The sequence below is a fragment of the Apodemus sylvaticus genome, chromosome 6, assembly GCF_947179515.1.
Source record: "Apodemus sylvaticus chromosome 6, mApoSyl1.1, whole genome shotgun sequence".
NCBI lineage: Eukaryota > Metazoa > Chordata > Mammalia > Rodentia > Muridae > Apodemus > Apodemus sylvaticus.
The window spans coordinates 37899588-37923427 of NC_067477.1; the positions used below are offsets into that span (position 1 = coordinate 37899588).

The following is a 23840-nucleotide window of genomic DNA, read 5'->3' on the forward strand; positions in this document are numbered from 1 at the left end:
TGTGCATAGCACCAGGCTTTGTCTTTTTTTTTTTTTTTTTAAATGACGACTATTCAGCCAAAGCCGAGGCTGTAGCTTGGTTGTGGAATGGCTGATAGTGTACATAAGAGCCTCGGTTTGATCCTTAACCCCTGGGGGATACTGGGATAGGACAGGAGATCCAGTCTTGGTATTTCCACCTACAACTAAACTTCATTTAAAAAAAAAAAAAGGTGCAAGGAGTAGTGGCACATACATTTATTCCCAGCTCTAAGGAGGCAGAGGCTGGAGGATCTTTGTGAGTTCAAAGCCAGCATGGTCTATATATTGAGTTCCAGAACATCCAGCTTCCTTGAGGCACACCTGTCTCAAACAAATAAAAAGGAATATGGCCCCAAGCGTTTTGTGGTGGCTTATGCTTATACTCCTATACTTAGGAGGCTAGTAGGGAATCACTGGTTCAAGGCCAGCTTCAGCTACATAATGAGTTCCAGGAAGGACTGGGCTACAGAAGGAGACAGTCTCCAAACAAAACTATATGGTCCTTGGGACCAAATACTAAATCCTTTACACAATCACAGTAGCTATATGATGTTGAGCATTATAACAGCCGTTTGTCAAGTTTTATATACTTTTCTATGCTTATTTATCAAATTGTGTTTTGTTGAAATAGGGTCTTGGAGCTGGAGAGATGGCTCGGTGGTTAGGAGCACTGACTGCTCTTCCAGAGGTTCTGAGTTCAATTCCCAGCAACTACATGGTGGCTCATAACCATCTGTAATGGGATCCAATGTCCTCTTCTGGTATTTCTGAGGACAGCTACAATGTATTCATATACATAAAATAAAAATAAATCTTAAAAAGAAAAACAAAAAGAAATAAATAGGGTATTAGTATATAGCCATGGCTGGCCTGAAACTCGCAATGTAGACCAAGCTCATCTCCAACCCACAGAGACCACCTGTCTGCCTCCTGAATGCTGGGATTAAAAGTGTGTACCACGGAACCAGACATTTATCAAATACTTTTTTTTTTTTGAGACAGGGTTTCTCTGTATAGCTCTGTCTGTCCTGGAACTCACTCTGTAGACCAGGCTGGCCTAGAACTCAGAAATCCACCTGCCTCTGCCTCCCAAGTGCTGGGATTAAAGGCGTGCGACACCACTGCTCGGCTTATCAGATACTTTTTAATTCCATAGGTTTCTTCTAAAGTAAACTGCACACGGTACCCAGCATCCTCCTTCTCTTCATCAACAGTGGTAAGTAACTTAGGAGCTAAAGAGGGACTTCTGAGAAGGAATCCAATGTAATTTTTAAGCTGATTGTGATCAAAATGTGACTTTTAGTTTTGTGGGTTTATTTTTTTAATTTAAATTATTTTTTGTGTTTTTCCAGCCCCTTGTTTTGTGTTTTTAAAAATAGGTCTCATTATGCAGACCTGGCTTATCTTAACCTATTATATAGATCAGGCAGGCCTTCAACTCTTACCTTACAAATGCTGGGATAAACAGATGTGTGCTACTTTGAGGATTCCCCTGCAGGCTTTACAGCAGGCAGGGAAAATACCATCAGTGTGAGGTAAGGATAAAACTTGGCTCAGCCTGACTTTAGTGTAACCATTGCTATACTAAGACTTATAGAATCTGGCCCAGATCATTTTAATTTAGTCATATTTAAACACAGCACATTTTTGGGAAAAAAGTATTCAGATAACAATTAAACTCAGTCCTAAGTGTACAACAATTTAAGACATGTTTACATTGGGATTCTTTACAAAATACATCTGGTTTCTTTCACAAGAATGGGTGCTGTGGACTCAGAGACAGTGCCCAAGATTTTGGTTATAGCAAATTTGACCGAGACAGAGATAATTCCTGTGGGTGTCAGGATTAGCCTGGATCTATGATAGATAGAAGTCACTTAGGCTGTTATAAAATATGAATGAGATTACTCATAAGAATGGGTTTTGTGGTTTAAAAGCAATGCTCAAGATTTAGAAGGAAAGGATCTGGGATAAGTAAAAGCATGAATTCTGGGAGATACAGGCAGAGCCTGTCTCATCAGACAACAAAGGACTACCAGGCTGTAACACTCCATCATTCCTGGCATCCCAGGAAGAGCAGCTATGCATCTCATTCCATTGAGATGTAGCATTCCTGGATTCTCCAGTGCTTGTCTGTGTGCACAAGTCCTTTTTAGTCCTCTACATGCCACCATGCCCAGAAAAACGTCCTATCTTGGTTTTCCTATCAGAAACTATATCTATTATGTTTAAAATAGTTTGTCTTGAAAAATGTTCTTTATAATTATAATTTTTAATGGCTGCATAATATTCCATCAGGTGTAGGTAATTTGAATTTTTTTCAAATAACATTTTGTGTGCTTCAGTTTTTCAATATTGTTAAGTATTTTTATGCAGTTTTTAAGTTCTCTTGAACTTTACTAGCTGTGACATAAGGTATAAGCATTTCCATTGCTACTGGGAGTTTAAATTTTGGGTGGGAAAGGGGCTAGAGAGAAAGCTCAGCAATTAGATCCAAGCATCCACCAGAATTCTCTCTTTACAAAGAGAAAGAGAAGCAAATTATTTTTTTTTTTTTTTGCCTGTGTGTATGTGTGTTTTTCTCTAGCCAACTGTAAAACTCTTCATTGATGGGAAATTTGTTGAATCCAAAAGTGACAAATGGATTGACATCCACAACCCAGTAAGTAAACCTTTATGGGGACTTAAACCCACTAACCTAGGATTTTGGGAGCAAGGGGCTGGGTGGGGGCTCGGAGCTCTCCCACAAAGCTCAGTGTTGCTGCTGGGAGCGGGTCAACCTGGGGAAGTGAGGCGTTGGTAAAATGTGTTGGCTTCCTTTCAGGCCACCAATGAGGTTGTCGGTCGGGTTCCTCAGTCCACCAAAGCTGAAATGGACGCAGCTGTTGCGGCCTGCAAACGTGCTTTCCCTGCCTGGGCGGACACATCTATTTTAAGCCGGCAGCAGGTCCTGCTTCGTTATCAGCAACTCATTAAAGAAAACCTGGTAAGAAATGTGAGAGTGTCTTAGCCTGTGTCCTAGGGTATGGTGGCCACCACTTCAGAGCCTTGTTCAGCTGTCCTAACTCTACAACACAGAAGGACATTGGTCAGGACCCTTCTCCTCATCCGAGTTCTCCCTCAGCTTTTGTCTTTCCCTGGAGGGAATGGGAGCTGGATATAGAGATCAGTGGTGGAGTGTGTGCTTAGTGAATTTTAGTTAGGGTTTCACTGCTGTGAAGAGACACCATGACCAAGGCAGCTCTTATGAGAGACAGTATTTAATTGGGGATGACTTACAGTTTCAGAGGTTTCAGTCCATTATCATCATGTCTGCAGTCTATAGGCAGACATGGTGCTGGTGAAGGGGCTGAGAGTTCTACATCTTGATCCAAAGGCAGCCAGGAAAAGACTGTCTTCTGCAGGCAGCCAGGAAGAGGGTCTCTTTCTGTGCAGAACTTAAGAATAGGACCTCAAAGCCTACCCCTATAGTGACTCACTTCCTCCTACAAGGCCATACCTACTCCAGCAAGGCCACACCTCTTAATAGTGCCACTTCCCATGGGCCAAGAATATTCAAACTACCACGGTGAACATGAGCAAGACCCTGGATTCAGGCAGACATGGTGTTTGTGCCTGTAATCCCAGAACTTAGGAGGTGAAGGCAGAAGGGGGCAGAATGATCAGGAGTCAAGGCCAGCCTCAAATACCTAGTGAGTTTGAGGCTAGTCAGAGCTACATGAGATCTAGTCTCAAAACAACAAAATCATGAAGTATATCCCCAACATCAAGCAAGTAAGTAAATAAGGGAACATCCTTCGATTAGTTTCTATTTTTATGTTTTCTCTCTAGAAAGAAATTGCCAGGTTAATCACATTGGAACAAGGGAAGACTCTTGCTGATGCTGAAGGAGATGTATTCCGAGGCCTTCGTAAGCTGGGAGCCCCTCATTGGACTTGTGGGAGACATCAAAAGAATGTGGGAGGCAGACCCCACACTGGGAAGGCTGATTATGTAGTGTAGTGTAGATTTTGCTACCTATCATGTGGTATTCTCTTCTTTTCTTTTTCTTTTCTTTGTCTTTTGAGACAGAGACTCACTGTGTAGCTATCTCTGGCTGCTTTGGAATTATGTGGCCAAGGCTGGCTCTGACAGTCCTCCTACCTCAGCTTCCTATGTGCTAGGATTTTAAGTTCTGTACTACCATGCCCAGCAATACCTTTTAAAATAATTTCAAGGCAATTATTTGTCAGGTACTTTTGAAACTAATTTACTGATTTTTTTAAAGCCCAAATGATATTTGATAACATATGTACATCTTAATCTCTTTCTTACCCACTCAGAGAATCTGAGAAACATGCAAGGACAAATCCCTGTCAGTGGCATGACCCACCCCCGATTCTCAGGATTGAACAGAGTATGGCAAAGCTAAGTAGTATTTAGCATGGAGAGGTGGTGACCTCATTGATGTCTTCTCTCTTCCAGAGGTGGTTGAGCATGCCTGTAGTGTGACATCCCTCATGATGGGAGAAACCATGCCATCTATCACCAAAGACATGGACCTTTATTCCTACCGCCTGCCTCTCGGGGTATGCGCAGGCATTGCACCATTTAATTTTCCTGCCATGATCCCCCTTTGGATGTTTCCCATGGCTATGGTCTGTGGAAATACTTTCCTAATGAAACCATCAGAGCGAGTACCTGGAGCGACTATGCTTCTTGCCAAGTTGCTTCAGGATTCTGGCGCCCCTGACGGGACACTGAACATCATCCACGGACAACATGAAGGTAACTCTTTTATATGGCTACTTAATCTGACTCCCAAAGAAACTAAGGTGTTAAGAATTGATTGGGATTTTTAGTGTTTATTTAAGGTGCATGTGACTCTGTGTATGTGTCACATATGTGTGGGTACCCATGGAGGTCAGAACAGGGTATTGGAACTCCTGAAGTTGAAGCTTCAGGTGGTTGTGAAGTGTGCAGTATGTGTGCTGGGAACTCAATGCATATCCTCTGGGAGAGTGGGAAGCATTCCTAACCAACTGAGCCATCTCTCTGTGGTTGAGTATTTTAGGATGAGGAAATTAGCAAGGAAGGATTTACTAATACTGACCTTCATGTTTGAAGGTCATATGAAGCTTAACCATCTTGCCATCTGGGTGAGCTAAAGTAACTAACTAGGGAGTAGCCATTTTTCTTACTTTAATCTACACAGTGGAACACCAGACAAAGATGAAATGAAAGAGAAAGTTTATGTTGTTTAATTTCTGAACAACCCTTTAAAGGAGGTGCTATTTTTCATCTTACAGATGAGAATATAAAGGCATAATGCAATTAAGTTATTTGCTCTAAGTAACGTGACATGTAACTATATAACAGAAAATAGGGAAGTTAGGATACATTTATTCCAGGTGCTGGTTCTTACTTATAGTCTTCCCTATAACCTCTTGTATGAGGGTGTAAGTATCTGAGAAACTTAGATATAACATATTCTTAAAGATAAAATTTGAAAGAATGTTAATGTTTTTGAGGAAAATAGAAGTTGTAGCCTTTATGGCTTGTCTCAAGGGATCAGCAAGCCTGATCCCTGGAGCTCTCATAAAGGTGGGAGAAAAGAACAAATTCTACAAAGTTGTACTCTGTTGTGTACACACACACACACACACACACACATACACTAAAAATAAAGTTTAAAGAAATGGCTTTCAAAGATTAGAATTGGAAATTCTGGAATACTAATGAGAATAAACAAGTTAAATACAATTTGTAATTTAAAGGCAGGTGTGGCGGCCCATGACTATAATACTAGTATTTGTGAGGCAGAAGTAGGTGGGTCTCTTGTGTGTTTGAGACAAGCCTAGTCTAGTGAGCTCAAGGCCACACAGGGCTACATGGAGAGACCCTGTTTAAAAAAACAAAACAAATTTTAAGAGAAAAAAGAGCACATCACAATGAGATTTCCATGTAGAAATGTGTGAATGTTTACAATGTGGGGGAAGGAGAGATTTGCTGTTGGTAAGCCTATGGGCTATTTAATCTTTGTGGTAATCATTTCTTTTCTTTTCAAAGCTGTAAATTTTATTTGCGATCATCCAGACATCAAGGCAATCAGCTTTGTGGGATCCAACCAGGCAGGAGAGTACATCTTCGAAAGAGGGTCAAGAAATGGCAAGAGGGTTCAAGCCAATATGGTGACTTCTCACTCCTTTAGCTCCGCAAACTCTGCTCTGTGTATATATAAGACCTAGGGACTGTCCTCACCCCATGTCTCATGAAGGCCAGTGTTTGTCTTTTCATCCTGAACGTCTTCTCCCTTGGTCCTTGAGCCTTGTGAAATTTTATTGTTATAATTATCATCTTTTATCATATACAATTGATCTTGGTGACAAAGGGCACATTTCTCCTCAAAACTGTTAATAAATCCTTTAGTCTTTAAGTATTAACAGCCAAATTTTCACTTTCTTTTTCTTTTTCTTTTTTTTTTCCGAGACAGGGTTTCTCTGTGTAGCTCTAGCTATCCTGGAACTCACTCTGTAGACCAGGCTGGCCTCGAACTCAGAAATCCACCTGCCTCTGCCTCCCAAGTGCTGGGATCACAGGCGTGTACCACCACGCCTGGCTCCAAATTTTCACTTTCTTGGCCTCACTTATTGCTTCTTTAAAAAGTGTACTCTACTAGTGATATGGCTTTAAAATATGGTAGAAAGCCAGATGGCACACACCTTTTTAATCCCAGCAAGACAAGCACACAGATCTCTGACTTTGAAGCCAGCCTAATTTACAGAGTGAGTTCTAGGACAGCAAAGGCTACACAGGAAAACCCTATCTTGAAAAACAAAAAACTTAAAAAAGAAAAGAGATAAAGAGCTGGTTATTCCTCAGGTTATTTCATCTTTACAATGACCAGGTTGTTTGTTAAGGAAGTGGAAAGGGCTAGTCCACACAAGGCACTTCCTCATATGTCCTCTTAAAATACCTGGTTTAGGTTTGCATTCTACTAGTTTTTTAATTTGAAAGTAATTGGGCCTTCCCCTGCCCAGGTTAATAGTTTTGATTTAAATACATATCAGCTTCTCAAGGAGATTAAAGAAACATGGAGACGTTTAGTATTGCTTAAACTTTGGCAGTATTAGAAATAAATAAAAGAAATAATCTCTGGCCTGTGCTAGAGAGTGAGTTCAATACTACCTTTGGCAGCTCAGTGAGACTCTGTCTCAAGATAAAGACTGATATTTGCCTGGCATGCATGAGGCCAAGGTTTAATTCCCAAGACTTCAAAAGTTAAAACTTAAAAAATAACAAACGATGGCTTTTCTCTCCATAAATTCTTATTTATCAGATTCTTTGATTAATTATTTGGATTAGTTCTTGGATAATTTTTAAGTCAATTTAGCTAAGGAAGATGTGTGTGCTTTCTGCATCTCTTTAGGGAGCCAAAAACCACGGAGTGGTTATGCCCGACGCCAATAAGGAAAACACCCTCAACCAGCTGGTCGGGGCAGCATTCGGAGCTGCTGGGCAGCGCTGCATGGCTCTCTCAACAGCCATCCTCGTGGGAGAAGCTAAGAAGTGGCTGCCGGAACTGGTAGAACGTGCCAAAAATCTGCGAGTCAATGCAGGTAAGCAGTCAGCTGCTGAGCAACTTAAGACTTGGCTTTCGAGACACTAAATTCTTAGATGTAGCGTTGGCCTTGCTGGAGGGGAACAGTTGTTCCTACTGCTACCTCTCCTAAATTCTACCTGCCGTTCAGACTTATCTCAGTAGTCACAGTTTATGATAATAAGATCCTTAGACACTTCTACTTGATTTACAGGAGACCAACCTGGAGCTGATCTTGGCCCCCTGATCACCCCGCAGGCCAAAGAGAGAGTCTGCAATCTGATTGATAGTGGAACAAAAGAGGGAGCTTCTATCCTTCTGGACGGGCGCAAAATTAAAGTCAAGGGCTATGAAAATGGTAACTTTGTTGGACCAACTGTCATCTCCAATGTTAAGGTAAACAACTCTGAATTACTTCACAAATACAAGAGCTAACTAAAAACACCTTAGGGGCTATGAAATCTCACCCTTCTATTAGTAAAGATATTTAAGAGCAACTCTTGCTAGAGTTGTTCAGTTATTATGTCTGGAAACTAAATAAACCCCCATCTGGCTACCAACCAGAGCTCTTTCCCCTATGTAGCACATGTCCCGGCTCGCTTTCTATCAACTATGATAAAAATGACCAAAAGCAGCTTAAGGGGAAAAGGGGTGTACCTGGGTTATTTTGTTTTGATTACAGTTAATTGCTGAGGGATGAGGTCAGGAACTCAAGGCAGGAACTTGGAGGCAGAAACTGAAGCTGAGACTATGGAGGAAGGCTGTTTACTGACTTGCTCTCCATGACTGGTTCATCTTTACCTTTTTTTTTTAATGTACAACTCTGCAACTCTGGACTAGTTGCCCAGGGATGGCACCACTCACAGTGGGCTGGACCCTCTCACACCAATCATTAGTTAAGAAACTACCACATAGATCTGCCCACATGCCAGTCTGATGGAGGCCAGTAAAGGTTCCTTTTTCCCAGTTTCCTGGGATATGTCAGGATGACACAAACTATCCAGTACAATAGACTTTCCATGGAAGGCTAAATATTCTCAGCTTTGAAGAAATAAAAACTGTCACAACCATTCTGGTGTATAGTATAAAATCAACCACAAATATATGGCTGTATTCCAGGAAAAAAAATCTTATTTATGGACACACATTTGAATTTTGTAATTTTATATCATGAAATAGTCTTATGAATTTTTTCCTAACCATTAAAAAAAAGGTTGAAACTATTCTTAGCTTGTATGCTATGTAAGAACAAGCAGCTGGCATATTTTGTTCATAAACAGCAGGAAAAAAAACCCTTGTCATTGGGGGCTGGAGAGATGGCTTAGCAGTTAAGAACACTGGCTGCTGTTCTAGAAGACCAGGGTTCAATTCCCAGCACCCACATGGAGGCTCACAACTGTATAACTCCACTTCCAGAGAATCTGACAGCCTCACACATACATACATGCAGGTAAACCAATGTAAACAAATAAAAATAAATCATTTTTAAAAACTATAATAAATGAACAAAACCCTTCTTCACTTGTTTCCCACCTGTTCACTTGTAGTATTTCAATCACTATAGTAACCACCCAGTATTTATTGACTATTATGACCTGTGCCCACTTCACCAGACTGAAACAAAAGAAAGAAATCATGTATTAATTTTTATTTATCAAAGAAAGTATGATAGTCTCCCGGCCAACATTCAAAAGCCTAATTGAAGCAGGCTTTGTAAGTCCTCACTACATACTCCTGAAAGATCATGGGTTGAAGTTTTTGACTACCGACTGCAGAGGAAAACTTACTGTCAACAAACACAGCTGACTAGGTGCTGAGGTAAAGGATGTTTTGAATGTTTAAGAAGGTCCAGCATCAAAATTGGAGACCTATTTAGAAACAAAGGAATGAATGAGAGCTGTTTTGTTACAGAGCATTTAGCAAGAACTTTCTAGAAAAGTATACTTAAAGATTCATAAAGGACTTTTCATGTAACTTTCAGTAAAATTGTAATGAAACAAGTTGTACAGGTGCAGGTGCTGAGCCCTGAGCTTGAAATAGAGGACTGAAAAGCTAAGCGCACAGGAATTCCAAGTTATTTATATAGTGGTAGCTCAAAAGGTTTCTACCATTTGGACAGAAATAAGAGAAGATAAAAGATCACTAGCACAGCTTGTGGCGACAATGGGTAGTGACTCAGAATGCCAAAGCGTAAAATAATCAGTTAAAAAAGCTGACTTCTTTTCTGGATCCATCTCTCCTGACAGCCAAGTATGACTTGTTACAAAGAGGAGATTTTCGGTCCAGTTCTTGTGGTTTTGGAGACAGAAACACTGGATGAAGCCATCAAGATTGTAAATGACAACCCATATGGAAATGGAACTGCCATCTTCACCACCAACGGAGCCACGGCTCGGAAATATGCTCACATGGTGGATGTGGGACAGGTTTGTGTGAATAGAATTTTAGAGATTCTTACAGCTGTTCCTGAAGAGGAAATGATAAACAATGATCAGTCAACTGCAGCTTGTTTGAACACTGCCCCTTTAATTGCCCACATTTCCCCATCTCTTCCTCAGAATAAAAGTTCTTAGGGTGGAGCACAAGGTGCAAGGTGACTACTTAAAACTGATATCTCCCCCCCAGAAAAAACCCAATACAAACAAAATCTAAAAACAAAAACAAAAATAAAATGAATCTCTGTTGCCTTTGAGCTTCTACATGGACACTGTGTGTGAGTCCTTTGGGGACTCTTGGACTTTGATGTGTGTTTGTTCTCTTTAGGTGGGCGTGAATGTCCCCATTCCAGTGCCTTTGCCAATGTTTTCTTTCACTGGCTCTCGATCTTCTTTCAGGGGAGACACCAATTTCTATGGCAAACAGGTAACTTTTGAGTTGGAATTCTCTTTTTCCTTGAGAAACTGTCTTGAACATATTCAGAGCAAGATTACATAAAGAAGGGTCTGCTTGCACCTGCTGTGGAGTCATCTGCTGTGCTGCTCTATTTCCTAGGCCCCTAAAAAAAATTTAAAAGTTAACAAAATTTTGCCAAATGTCTCTTCATGAGTATCAAGGCAAATAGGTTTAGAGAAAAAAGCATCATACAATCCAAACCTTTACATGGCTTCTGGGAGTCTGAACTGGGTCCTAATTTTCATGTGGTAACTGCTTTACCCACAAACACATCTCCACAGATTTGATTTTTTTTTTTTTTTTGGAGACATGGTCTTATATATCCTCAGATGGTCTCCAATTTACTGTGTAGCCAAGGATGACCTTTCCCTCTCGATCCTCCTGCATCTACCTCTTGAGTGTTGGAATTACAGTCATGTATTACCATGTCTGATACTTGCCTTGTTTATGCCCTGTTAGAGATTGAATCCAGGGCTTCATGCATGTTAGAGAAGCATTCTACCAATTGCGCTATATCCAAGCCCCATAAATGTAGGTGATTTTGTGTGTGTATGTATGTATGTAAATATATGTATGTGTATAATTATATATAAGTTATATAAATTTTATATATTTATAACTTATACTTGATTATATATAATTGAATATATAATTTACATTTATATTAATTGAATATACAATTTACATTATATGTAAATTGTATATTCAATTATATGTAATCTTATATATACACACACACATACACATATACATTTTGGCCTACATGTATGTTTGTGCACCATGTAGTGACTGATGCCCTAAAAGGACAGAAGAATGTGTTGGATTCCTTGGAACAGGAGTTACACATGGTTGTGAGCTGCCATCTGACTACTGAGGAAAAAGCGTTGGTCCTCTGCAAGAGCAGCCTCTGATAGTGGAACCACTCTTTTCCCCCCATAAATGTGTGGGTGTGCTATATCATGAACAACAGTGGATTCTGTTGCACCAGTTACTCAGAGAGGAGCATGAATACTGCTCACAGCACCACCTTCAACAGATAATTTGAAAAGAGGAACTAAATGCTGACTCTTTCTCTTTCTGACTTTTTTAAGGGCATCCAGTTTTACACTCAGTTAAAGACTATCACATCGCAGTGGAAAGAAGAAGATGCTACTCTTTCCTCACCTGCTGTAGTCATGCCTACCATGGGGCGTTAGAAACAAGTTCTTCAAGACTCAATCCAGCCTGAGTAATTTCCCATTGTTCTTGGAAACCTTTATGTGCCATCTTTGCTCAAAACAGATCCATGAGAATGGAATATATTGGAACTAAATTCTTTCTCAGAATTCTCAATCCCTTCAAAGTTGTAGGGAGTGCAGGATAACACTAAGACCAGGCCTTCAGTATCCTCCATACTTCTCCACAGTTTTTGAGACAATTGTTGTTAAGTGTGAAGTGTTTGTCTAGAATGAGAGCTGAGAACTATCTTCTAGCAATTCTTTTCTGATGACTTGGAGGGGAATGTCAATGTAGGGACAGATCTTCCAATCACTGAAACAATTCACCCTCCTGTTGATCCTCCATCAGTCCCCACACTATCTAACATGTAACCTAGTCTTATGTATCCCAGCATTGTAGCGACTGCTCTCTGCTCAATACCACTTTATTCTGTGTGATTCATAGCCACTATTTAATTCTATCATTGTCCATGTTCTTGCTTCTTAAAATACTTCTCAAGGATACCTCAGGATGAAGTGGTAAGTTAGCTTTTTGTTACATGTGCATTCTTCATGGTTTGGCTCAGCAATCATTAAGTCAATATTCCAGCCATTCAGATGCAAATAGATACTTAGACAAACTATTTCACAAATGACTTTTGATCCAGAAATCAAAGGATCTCCAATCATGAAAGTGGATAGACTCTTGCCTTATGTAGGCTTAACCTATTATTGCCAAATTTTGTTATTCTTTCTTTTGGCAGCATTTCTTATTAGTTGATACTTTTTAATGAAAGAACTCTTCATATAGAATAATTGATTAGGGTACTAGAAACGTCAGAGTTTAATGCTTTGACAGTATTCCGTCTCCTTATTCAACTTAACCAGTTGTTCAGCTGCCTTTAAGCTTGTTTCTCTGATAATCCAAACCTTAAGTCACAAGAGACTGACTGATATGCCGAACAGAACAGTTTGTCTGTCTGACCTGTCTGCAGCCCGACTTTCTAAACTAGCTAGCTATGGGTTCTGCTTAATCTTTAGTGCTTAGTGAGGTATGGTGCTGGTCATTATTGTTCTCTGTACTGTACAGCCGTGTGAGGACAGTGCTGCTCCAGTCCATTGTGGGTTTGGTGAGTTAAAGGTGGTGAAAAACCTTGAAATGTTCTACTCTTTGGATATAAGGTTATTAGAGTAACCAGCTCTGGTAGAATTCAGAGCTTCAGTTACTTTAACAAAACACAATTCTATATTCTTCTGTTTTCCATCTTAAAGCTAAGTAGATATTTACACTTGTGGCTGCAATGCCCTTTGTTTTATAAAACACAGTTCATATTCATTTAATCCAACTATTTTGGGCTGGATTGAAAAGTGGTTATTATCTAAGTTCCAAATAGAATTTAGTCACAAACTCCTAATATTTTCCTTAGATGTAAAGGAAATTACTTTTAAATTACAACTAATCAGAATTGCATTACTTCTAGTTAATCAATAGATTTGACCAGCTACTTGTGCTCAAGAGTTTGTTTCTTAGATGAAATTTATATTTGGTTATATTCGAGTTAATATCACTAAACAGAAAACCAGCATTTTTCCTTTTTCTTCTCATATAGCCCCACTGAGTTTTGCGAGCTTTTATACTGGTCATAAATAACAAACTACAAATAAAAAAGCCTTGGGAAGAAATACAGTTTTGAAAAAAAATGGTCTTTTCCTTTTTTTTTGTTCTCTAGGTTACAGTGATTTGTGCTTGTGCTTGGAGCCAAGACTTATAAGGACATTATTTTGTGCCTGTAAAAAAGATAGGATGGAGGTTGACTCCAGAGTGAGGGCACTTTGCCCTAGTATGCCCAAAGGTTCAAATCAGCAGCACTGAAAACAGTAATAACGCAATACACATTTGACTGAGCTGCTTATTTCAGAAAGTAATCTACAGGGTCTCCTGTATATGTAATATGCCTTATTAGTATAGACATTGTTATAAAATTTTCTATGGTCATCCCTGAGAGTTGTTTCGGTAGTAGAGAACTATGAACTAGCAAGACATCACATAGGGAAAGATAACAGTCACGTATTGTTTGATTAGAGAGCAGATTCCTTACTATGTCAGAGTCCTGTAATCTTTGAGGAATAACACCAGGTGACACCATTATTTTGGAGTCTGATACTGGCGCTTGCTGGGTGATGAAGGTTTGATCTAGAAGGTTAATTTCATCCCTATAATAAAGAAAAAACATAGTGTTTCAACAGTCATGTGTAGACTTTGGTTCAGAACAGCAGACTTGCTATATCATTCTCACTTGGCTAAGCTATAAAATATTCACAAAGGGCACTGTGATCAGGCAGGAGAATCTTACCCAGTTTCTTTCATTTCTCCACTGTCATAAACAATATGGTCTGGAACAGGAGGCTTAGAACTCTGACTGTATTTCCTGTGGTGGATAAACATCAATGAACAAATGAGGAAATGTGTCCTGGTGCCTTCCTACCCTTAAAATGCTGAGTTGCATTTCAGTTAGATAGGATTTCTATTTTCAGAATACATTTTATAAACATAGATGTGATAAGGAATCAAATATAACTGTTTAAAGTTCAAGGAACACGTATTTCTGTAGACAATCAGAACACAGGCACTCATGGGCAGTTGACTGCTTGTGGAAAGCAAGGCTGAGTAAGAGAACTGCCCAAACACCTAGAGAAGCTCCCATCCCACAGAGGAACCATATGGCATGAGGAGGTGGGTCAGTGGGTCAGAGTCCCTGCTGGACAAGCAAGAAGACATGAGTTCCAGTATAGCATTTGAAGGAGGATATAGGCAGATCCTGGGAACTGAAAACAAGAACAAAGAAAGAATTGATGTCAAGTGAAATGGCTTTTTGGTTGTTCTGAGATAGAGAGAGCTGCCTCCAGTTCAGTGTATAATAGGATGACCCTGGTCCTCCTCTTTCCCCCTCTGCAGATAAGAGGAATTATATAAAAGTATGAAGGGCCTGGACTGAAGGGATCCGCCTTCACTGTGAAGGTCAAGGTTTCTGACAAGGAAAAAGCTTGAGCTGACTTCTAAGGTTAACAGAAAGGGTAGAGAGCTATAGAGGAAGACTCCCGGAGCTCTGTCATCTGCACAGGCACCCACACCACATACACTTGTGCACACATACCACAGGACTCTCAGGACAGAAAAGTCAACAGAGACAAGCCTAGTATAAAGTGTAGGGCTAATAAACACGAAATAAAATATAACTGATTTCACTATTTTGAGTAAGTTTATAGAGGTAAAGAAATCACATGTTGACTTCTCAAGAAGTCACATATGTCAATCCTGAACTTGACTTCAAGCAAGTGCTGATGAAAATAGCACAAAACTAGTCAAATGATGGAAACACTAAATATACTAATAGTTAAACAGGAAAACATCCTTAGTAAAACACAGATAGTGCCTAAGTGATGGCATAAGTCATTTATTTTAGTTGTTTCCTGATTATACTCCTCTGACTTAGGTCATTTAAAAAATATTCTGCTGTTGAATTTATAGGTGTACATAGCCAACTATGAACGTCTACCAAGTTCCTAAGTATTAGTCTTCCTTGGGAGGTGGAGGAAGACCAGGACTACAAGAATAGCCTCAATGACACAGTGAGCTAGAAGCCAACCTAAACCTCATGAGCCTCTGCTACAAAGTAAATCAAATATCAGCCTAAATTAATTTGCTCATCTTTGCATACCAACACAAGCTCAAGAGTAATTAAGTGTCCCTGAAGGTGCCACACGTTCAGCTGGTCAATTCATCAGTCATCTCTTGCTTCCATGTTCATTTGTTCATCTCCCAGTCTGTCTAAAAACTGCAACAGCTGAGCAAGTAGCTAAGGCCTTTAATGTATTTCCTTTCACTCTCTCTCTTTTTTTAAAAGATTTATTTATTATTATATGTAAGTACACTGTAGCTGTCTTCAGACACACCAGAAGAGGGCATCAGATCTCGTTAAGGATGGTTGTGAGCCACCATGTGGTTGCTGGGATTTGAATTCAGGACCTCTGGACGAGCAGTCAGTGCTCTTAACCACTGAGCCATCTCTCCAGCCCTCCTTTCATTCTCAATAACAACACAGTCACTGTTCCTGTGTAGCTTCTAGGTTTGACAACCTGATATTTCATTACAAAAATAGGAAATTTACCTAGCAGCAAAACCATTCATTTTTGCAAAGAGCAATCTTAAGACTTTTTCCTTTTGCTCCCAGGTCAAATCTCTAATATCCACATTTTTTTTAGTAGTTGGCCTGAAGAATTTCAAAGAAAAGAAAAAAGAAAGGTAAAAAATTGTGATCAAAGTAAACTTATCTTCTTTTTAAAATATAGAGTATGTAAATAGATATTTTCTATACCATAACCAGATATGTAATTATTTCAAAGCAAAGTACATATTACAAAACCATAAAATCCAAAAAAGACCGTCAGCATGCTAGTCAATCCAAAATGTTCTGTGGTCCTGAGATGAAATGAGAAACACAACCAAATGTACTGTGGCCTGAGCGGGCAGTTGCCAGTGGGCAGGTCACTGAAAACAAAGTGCCATGGAAAAAGCAAATGCACCCCGTTTAGACTGAACTGCCACAGACATTACACTTTTTCATAGTACAAATAAATCTCTAGATATTTTGGAAATTTTGAGAATTTGATCTGAGTGATATAGAGGCCACTAGAGAATGCCCTCCAATCCACAGAAGATTTCTACATGACAGTCTTAAGAATTATTATATTGATTTTTAAAAATTGTTGTTACCTATTAATTTTATCTTAGAATAGTAAAGGAACACCATAAAATATCTGAAAAGGTATCATTAAAAATGTTTAATCTGGACTTAGTCAAGTTTTTGCAACAAATTTCCAAATTATAAGAACTAAGATAAAGAACGTAAGAGACATTACAATAATATCTTATGGGACAAAATAATAGTCACTTCAACAGGGTCCTGCCACGGCTACCAAGAATACATACTAAGCATAGGGACTACAAAGATAAGTCAAGTAGCTTATTAATAAATCTATGCAACAATCTGAGTTTGTTCCTTTTCAGAGGAAGGAAGACATGTTAAAACAGGCTCTCTCTGTAGCCCAGCCCAGGGCTGTGTCTGTCCTGTGCTATGGTGTGAGCCACCACAACCTGCTGAGCTTTAGTTTTTTAAAGGACATGAAAACGGGCACAAAAAGACAATATGTTTCCGCATTATTAGTACCATTTTTCAGCCTCCATGAGATCCTGTTTCACACTATTAGTACTTTGTTCTTTGCCATCAAAGGTCCTGATTCTGGGGTATTCTGTTCTTCCTGCACATGCTGTTCTCATTTTTAAATTGAAAGCAGCTTGTGCTATCTGCTTATAATGCTTCCTGCTGGTCTGAATCTGCTGCTTCACTTCATAGAGAGCGTCTAGGAAGAACTGTTCTACTTCCGTCCTCTCATCCAGTATGTTCTTGGCCAGCCTCTTCACTCGGTTCATCTCCCTGTCTTTCATCTGAAGAAGCTGCTGCAGCTTGTCAATCTCCACCAAGCCTGCTTGGTTCTCTATGACTGCCTTTTGCTGCAGTTTCAACACTTCGGCCTCAAACTCTGAGGTCATGTAAGTTAGAGCACTCTCCAAGCTGATCACCTTCTTCTGAAGAGCCTGGATTTGTGATTTCTGCTGGGTGAGTTGCATAATCTTTTCCTTAACCAACAGATCATTGATTTCCTTAAAAAACAGGAAAGGGAGAGTTTTTTTTTTTCCTTTAAATATCCTAGAATTTAAAGTCTCTCAATAATTTGTTACCTAAGGGGAAATCTGAACTTCACGTCAGGTGGAAGCAATTATTTTGAAATCTCTGTGGACAGAAAAAATAACCAATACATACCCTTGGGTCCTTGACTAGGCCTCTGAAGGCGATCCACTGATTTTATTAATTAGGAAACTTTCAGACTTCCTCTATAATTCTTACAAGGTTACATAGTTTATATTATAGAAATCAATAAAACGGTATAAGAAACACCAGCAAGTCTATAAGGGTCCCTTGAAGTTGAACAAGGTCAGGCAGACTGCAAGAATAATTATATTTGTTTGTTTGTTGTTTGTTTGTTTTTAGAGACAGGGATTCTCTGTGTAGTGTAGCACTGGCAGTTCTGGAATATGCTCTCAGACTAGGCTGGCCTCAAACTCAAAGCTCCAACTGCTCTGCCTTCTGAGTGCTGGGACTGAAGGCTTGCACTGCCATGCCTCGCTGAGATGTAAGCGGAAATAGAATACCAGGGAAGATTGGTAAAGGAGCTAGGATTTCATTTGTGTGTTTTGTTTTTGTTTTTTTCTTATCTTTCCTTCCTGCTGTTTGGAGTAATCCTTAGATCTCTATCAGTTGCCCTGGCCATAAAGTGCCCAACATACACAAACCCGAAAGTAAAAAAAGAAAATGTTTAAGATGAGACCCGGAGAGATGGCTCAGTTAGGAATCTGCTATTCTTGCAGAGGAACTAGGTTTGAATCCTAGCACCCACATGACGGCTCACAACTGTCTGTAATTCTAGTTCCAGATGATCTGAAATCCTCTTTTGGCCTATACAAGTACTGCATGCACATGCTACACAGATGTGCATGCAGGCAAAGCACCCATACCCACAAAATAAAACTTTTCCAATGTTAAGGATATAAGTTGTACGTTACAGAGAGCTGATGAAGACAGCTCTCATCTGTATTGCTTTCCTTCAGGCACCTTTAGGTAAAAACAACTAAGCCTTTATGTGGTAATACCATTAATTTCAGGTCTGTTACAGCCAAACCAATTAGTAAACGACTTAGGGTTCAACAATGAACAAAGCAAAATGAGTAGTCTAAGATATGAGGGTAGGAGTCACGTTTATATTTCTGATATATTTGAAAAGTCATGCTTAATGTGTCTTTAAAGTCATTGAATAACCTTTTCAGATAAGACAATTATCAAGATACTTTCCTATCTATTGGTATAATGCTCAATGTATTTACCAACACGATCCTAAAAAAAAAGAAAAAAGGAAAAAAAAGAAAATGAATGTGAATTTAAGTGGAAACCTTTTGCTGTAAAAGGCAGGAATGACTTTCCTCCATCTTCTTGGAGTTTTTCTGTCGAACTTCAGCTTCCTTCAAGTGGTATGCAAGCGCCTTGTGAAGATAAACATTCTCTTTGAAAACATTTCTTCCAGCAGTGTTCAATTGCCTGAAATAGACACACACACACACACACACACACACACACACACACACATTTTAGAGCCCAAAATATAGGTCTAAATTTACTACATCAGGGTGGGTTTGGGTGGTAGAGTAGGGGTTGGGGGTTGAGAGGGTTGGGAGATTTGAATCAAGGTCGCTCTAGACCTAGCTGGCTTCAAAAATCACAGAGATCCATTTGCCTCTGCCTCTGCCTGTGGAGCACTGGAATTAAAAGCAGGTATCACTCACTGCGCCTGGCTCATGCCTAAGTTTAAATTCTTAAGAGGAACAGTAACAGTTTTACCCTCCAAACACTACATTGACCACCACTAGGCTGGGTATGTAGTTCAGGGAGAGAACACTTGCTTAGCATGTGCAAGTCTCTGAGTTCAATCCCTAGCATCAGAGTTGGGGGAAGGCCAAACATGGGACACACATGACACTACCACCACTTACGGGTAACTAACTGCTCACTAGGTAGATGAAGACCTGGGGATGAAGGGATAAAGTACTTCTTCAGCAGTAAAGGGAAAAACCATGTGTTAGCTGGTCAGGATGATGCAAGCTGGTTATCAGCTTGAGCTATATATAGCAAGGCCCCTTCTCTTAAAAATAAAAGACTAGGGGGCTGGAGAGATGGCTCAGCAGATAAGAGCACTGACTGCTCTTCTGAAGGTCCTGAGTCCAAATCCCAGCAACCACATGGTGGCCCACAACCATCTGTAATGAGATCTGATGCCCTCTTCTGGGGTATCTAAAGACAGCTGTAATGTAATAAATAAATTTAAAAATAAAATAAAATAAAAGACTAGGAATAATAGTACACCTTTTATCCTAGTTATTAAGGAAACAGGATCACAAGTTCAAGGCCTGCGTGGGCTACATAGCATTTACAAGGCTGGCCTTGGCAAGTTAGTGAGACTCAGTTTCAATAGGTAAAAAAGAGGGCCAGTGCTGGGCGGTGGGAGGCAGAAGCAGGCGGATTTCTGAGTTCAAGGCCAGCCTGGTCCAGGACAGCCAGGCAGGGCTATACAGAGAAAACCTGTCTCAAAATAAAATTAAATTTAAAAAAAAAAAAAAAAAAAAAAAAAAAAAAAAAAAAAAAAAACCTCCTAAGGTGACAGAGGCAGAAGGTGGCAGCAGCCCAAGTTTCTGAGTCACCATCTAAAAAAGCTTCAACTCATATTATATTGTTACATTAACAAGAAATAAACCATGAGACCTGGGGGTTCATGTACTAACATAAAAACACTGTAATGCTACTTATACAAATATTTCTCAATAGTTGTGCAAAGTGGCTCTCCTGGCCCTATTGTAGATTTCTTTGTAACAGGGTCTCACTATGTAATCTAGGATGTCCTAGAACTGGTGAACCACCTCCCTCAGCCTCCTAACCACTGAGATTATTTTAAGTGTCTGCTACCATGCCTGGATGGCCTATTTTTTAAATGGAATTAATATTTTCAAGGATATTAATAATTCTTCCAGTGGGACTAGTGAGATGGCTCAGTGAGTGAAGGCTTGCCACCAAGCCTAATGACCTGAGTTCTATCCCCGGAACCCACATTGTAGTAGGTAAATAATAAAAAGTACCACGCCCCCAGACCTCTGCACCCAAGTCCTGACGGGTCCAGCTCAGGGCGACTCCCACTGTGGCAGCTAAGCCAGTCTCCTTCAGCTAGCTCTCACAGCCTCCCAGCTGTGTTTCCTCTCCGCCATAGACTCTGTAAACGGTGGAAGTCCTGTGCTCCCGCTCTACACCCAAATACCTGGTAAAGTATGACTCTTAAATAGTTAGCCAAATTATCTTTATGTATATAAAACTCCCAATTACATAATGTCAAGTTATAATGATAAAGTCTTATCCCAATATTTCTAACCTCTCCAAAACACCAGAAATACGTCTGAAGCCATCTGGATATCCTTGTCTCTCTCCTCGGATCTCCCCCCTCCTTCTCTCCCCTCCTTCTCTCGCTTTCTTTCTTTGCCCCTCACTTCTCTTAGCTCCTCCTCCTCTCTCCCCTCCAATCTCTGGCCTCTCACTGCCTCAATGTGAATGGATAGGAAATATCTTGCAACCCCACATGGTGAAAGAGAGAACTGATTTCCTTCCTACAAGTTACCTGACCTCCACACTCACATTGTGGCATTGGTGTTCCCTCATGTATACACACGTACCTAAAAATAATAATTTTCAAATAAATCAGCATGCATGTATATATAGCTAGGGTCTAACTTCAAAGAGAAGGTTGTTGCTACCATGTTGTTACAGAAAGGTGAAGGGGAAAGAGTAGGGTACACAAAGAGAATAAAGTAGACAAGAATTAAAGGAGGCTTGCCAAGAGACAGAGGAAGCTAAACTAAGACTAAAATAGACAGCAACAAAGAAAGCCTGTCTGATTAAGGCAACAGTCTCTTACACCACAGCTTCATGGTGGGCTCTCTCTGCCAGCATTATGATCCTCTTCTCAGCCTCTTGTTCCAGACGGTGCTAAAAATAGAATGTATGTTTAAATATAGAACTATACTTCTAATAACAAACATTGCATATCACAAAGTATTTACTTTAAGCTCAAACAGGATATTTTGTTTAGGGGCTGGAGAGATGCCTCCCTGGACTGGATTGGGTTTCTAGTACCCACATGGTGACTCACAACCATCTGTAACTTCAGTTCCAGGGAATCTAACCCCTTCCAACATTCACAGGCCCCTGCAGGCACAAAGTGCATATGCATATACTCAGTCAGACACACATTCAATTAAATAGATTTTTTAAAAAAAGTACTGTCCTAATAGAAAGTACTCTTAAGCTTTGGTGGAGGAAAGAGCTAGCAAAAAGGATAGTGTGGGGCTAGATACAAGGTTAGGAGGTTAAAAGCACTGGTGGCTCTTCCAGAGGACTGGGGTTCAATTCCAAGCATCCAACATGGCAGGCCACAACTGTCTCTAACTTCAATTCCAGGGGATCAACTGACAAACTGCCTCCATCAGACTGACCTGTGGTCATGTCTGTGGGGTATTTTCTTGATGGCCACTTACTGTAGGAAGGCTGAGGCTCCTTATAGGCCTGGGCTAAATAAGATAGCATAACAAGGTAGTCTGGGAATAAGCCAGTGAGCAGTAGTCTTCCATGGTCTCTGCTTCAGTTTCTGCCTCCATGTTCCTGACCTCACTTTACTCAGTGACGGAGTGTGACCTGGGAGTTGTAAGATGAAATAAATCCTTTCTTCTCCAAGTCCTTTTGGCCATGGTGTTTAACACAGAAACAGATAAGCAAGCTAGAACAATGGCACGTGCATAAAACGGGGAAAGAAATGTTTATCTTAGAAGCAGAGCCAGGGGCTGGAGAGATGGCTCAGCTGGTAAGAGCACCGACTGCTCTTCCAAAGGTCATGAGTTCAAATCCCGGCATCCACATGGTGGCTCACAACCATCCGTAAAGAGATCTGATACCCTCTTTACAGTGTATTTACATATAATAAATAAATAAATATTTAAAAAAAAAAAAGAAGCAGAGCCAGAGGATAGTTTTTGCTAAACAAAACATGATGAAAGTCACTAACTTTAAAATTGGAGAATGTACAGACAAGATAGCACACACCTATAACCAGTACTCAGGAGGAAGAGGCAGGAGGAATCTCTGTGAGTTCCAGGCCCGTCTGATCTACATTTCACGTCCAGGTGAGTCAAGGCTGCATAGTGAGATTCCATCTCAAAAAACTTGAAAATTTAAAAAAAAAAAAAAAAAAAAAAAAAAAAGGAGGGGAGATAAGAAGCCGAGGCCCGAAGCCTTGTAAAGACAAGATGACAGTCCCTCCTGAGGATAGTTCAACACTCTGGAAGGGAAACAACCTAAGTGCCTACCACTAACTGATGAGATGTTTTGGTGGATGTACATAATGAAATCCTATCGCCATAAAAAGGAGCAAAAGCCTGTCATTTGTCACAACTTGAACAGCACTAGAGATTACTGTGCTTACTGAAACAAGCCAGGCTCAGAAAGACAAGAACTACATGATTTCCCTCAGAAATACAATCTAGAAAGGTTTACCTGTGGCTGGAAGACTCAGGGGTGCTTGCCTACCATGTGTAATATCCTGTGTTCAATCCATAACACCACAAAATGGGTAAATGGATGATAGACAATCTCAGGGAAGTTGAAACTGGAATGGTAGTTCTGGAGGTCAGAGAAAGTGAAGAGGGTGTCTTAGGGTTTCTATTGTGATGAATGGTGGTTGTGGAGGCCAGGGAAAGTGAAGAGGGTGTCTTAGAGTTTCTATTATGATGAAGCACCATGACCAAAAACAAACTGGGAAGAGTTTATTTTACTTACATTTTAACATCACAGTCTGAGGAAAATCAGATCAGGAACCTAGAGGCAAGAGCTAGTGCAGATGTCACGAAGATGCTGGGTATTGGCTCAATCTGCCTTTCTTATAGCACTCAGGAGCACCAGCCATGGGATGGCACCATTCACAATGGGCTGGACCTTCCGACATCCACTGCTATTGGAGTAATGTCCCTCAGACTTCACTACAGCCCAGTCCTGTGGAGGCATTTTCTCAATTGACGCTCCATCCTCTCAAACAATTCTAGCATGTATCAAGCAAGGTGACATAAAACTACTCAACATAGAATGGGTAGGATGGAGAAAAGTGGCCTTGTGTGATAAGTTATAGTTACATACAAGCTATTGCACAAGCAGCTTGACTATTGAGAGCAATGTACAATGTTTTTAAAAGGTAGAAGAAAATATTTTGAAAGGTCCATCACAAATGGTACTTCTATGAGCAGACAGATATCAAGTATAATGGGTCACAATATGTGGGGGACCACGATGGGTCTCTGTGGGGGAATCAGGAGTTCAAGGCCGAGTCCCACTAAATAGTAAGCTCAAGGCCAGCTGGACTACATAAGACCTTATCTCAAAAAAGGAAGAAACAAA

At 40.2% G+C, this 23840-nt stretch overlaps 2 protein-coding genes across 3 annotated transcripts in view; one reads left to right on the plus strand and one right to left on the minus strand.

The window, feature by feature from the left end:
- Nucleotides 1-13770, plus strand: part of Aldh6a1 (aldehyde dehydrogenase 6 family member A1) — a 27916-nt gene extending 14146 nt beyond the window's left edge. For both annotated transcript variants that reach the window (XM_052185430.1, XM_052185431.1), the window contains 11 exons: nt 1178-1237; nt 2609-2683; nt 2846-3007; nt 3853-3931; nt 4486-4788; nt 6070-6191; nt 7430-7619; nt 7815-7996; nt 9847-10026; nt 10364-10462; nt 11584-13770. In XM_052185430.1, the coding sequence (XP_052041390.1) occupies nt 1178-1237; nt 2609-2683; nt 2846-3007; nt 3853-3931; nt 4486-4788; nt 6070-6191; nt 7430-7619; nt 7815-7996; nt 9847-10026; nt 10364-10462; nt 11584-11688 (1557 nt within the window). In that variant the 3' untranslated portion in view covers nt 11689-13770. The remainder of the gene's footprint in view (nt 1-1177; nt 1238-2608; nt 2684-2845; nt 3008-3852; nt 3932-4485; nt 4789-6069; nt 6192-7429; nt 7620-7814; nt 7997-9846; nt 10027-10363; nt 10463-11583) is intronic.
- The window catches only part of Bbof1 (basal body orientation factor 1), a 26620-nt gene continuing 13236 nt past the window's right edge, over nt 10457-23840 (minus strand). Inside the window, exons 6-12 of the mRNA XM_052185432.1 lie at nt 21316-21386; nt 18755-18899; nt 16917-17410; nt 15858-15959; nt 14043-14117; nt 13788-13902; nt 10457-10595 (exon numbers count right to left, since the gene is read on the minus strand). Coding sequence (XP_052041392.1) covers nt 10581-10595; nt 13788-13902; nt 14043-14117; nt 15858-15959; nt 16917-17410; nt 18755-18899; nt 21316-21386 — 1017 coding nt within the window. The 3' untranslated portion in view covers nt 10457-10580. The remainder of the gene's footprint in view (nt 10596-13787; nt 13903-14042; nt 14118-15857; nt 15960-16916; nt 17411-18754; nt 18900-21315; nt 21387-23840) is intronic.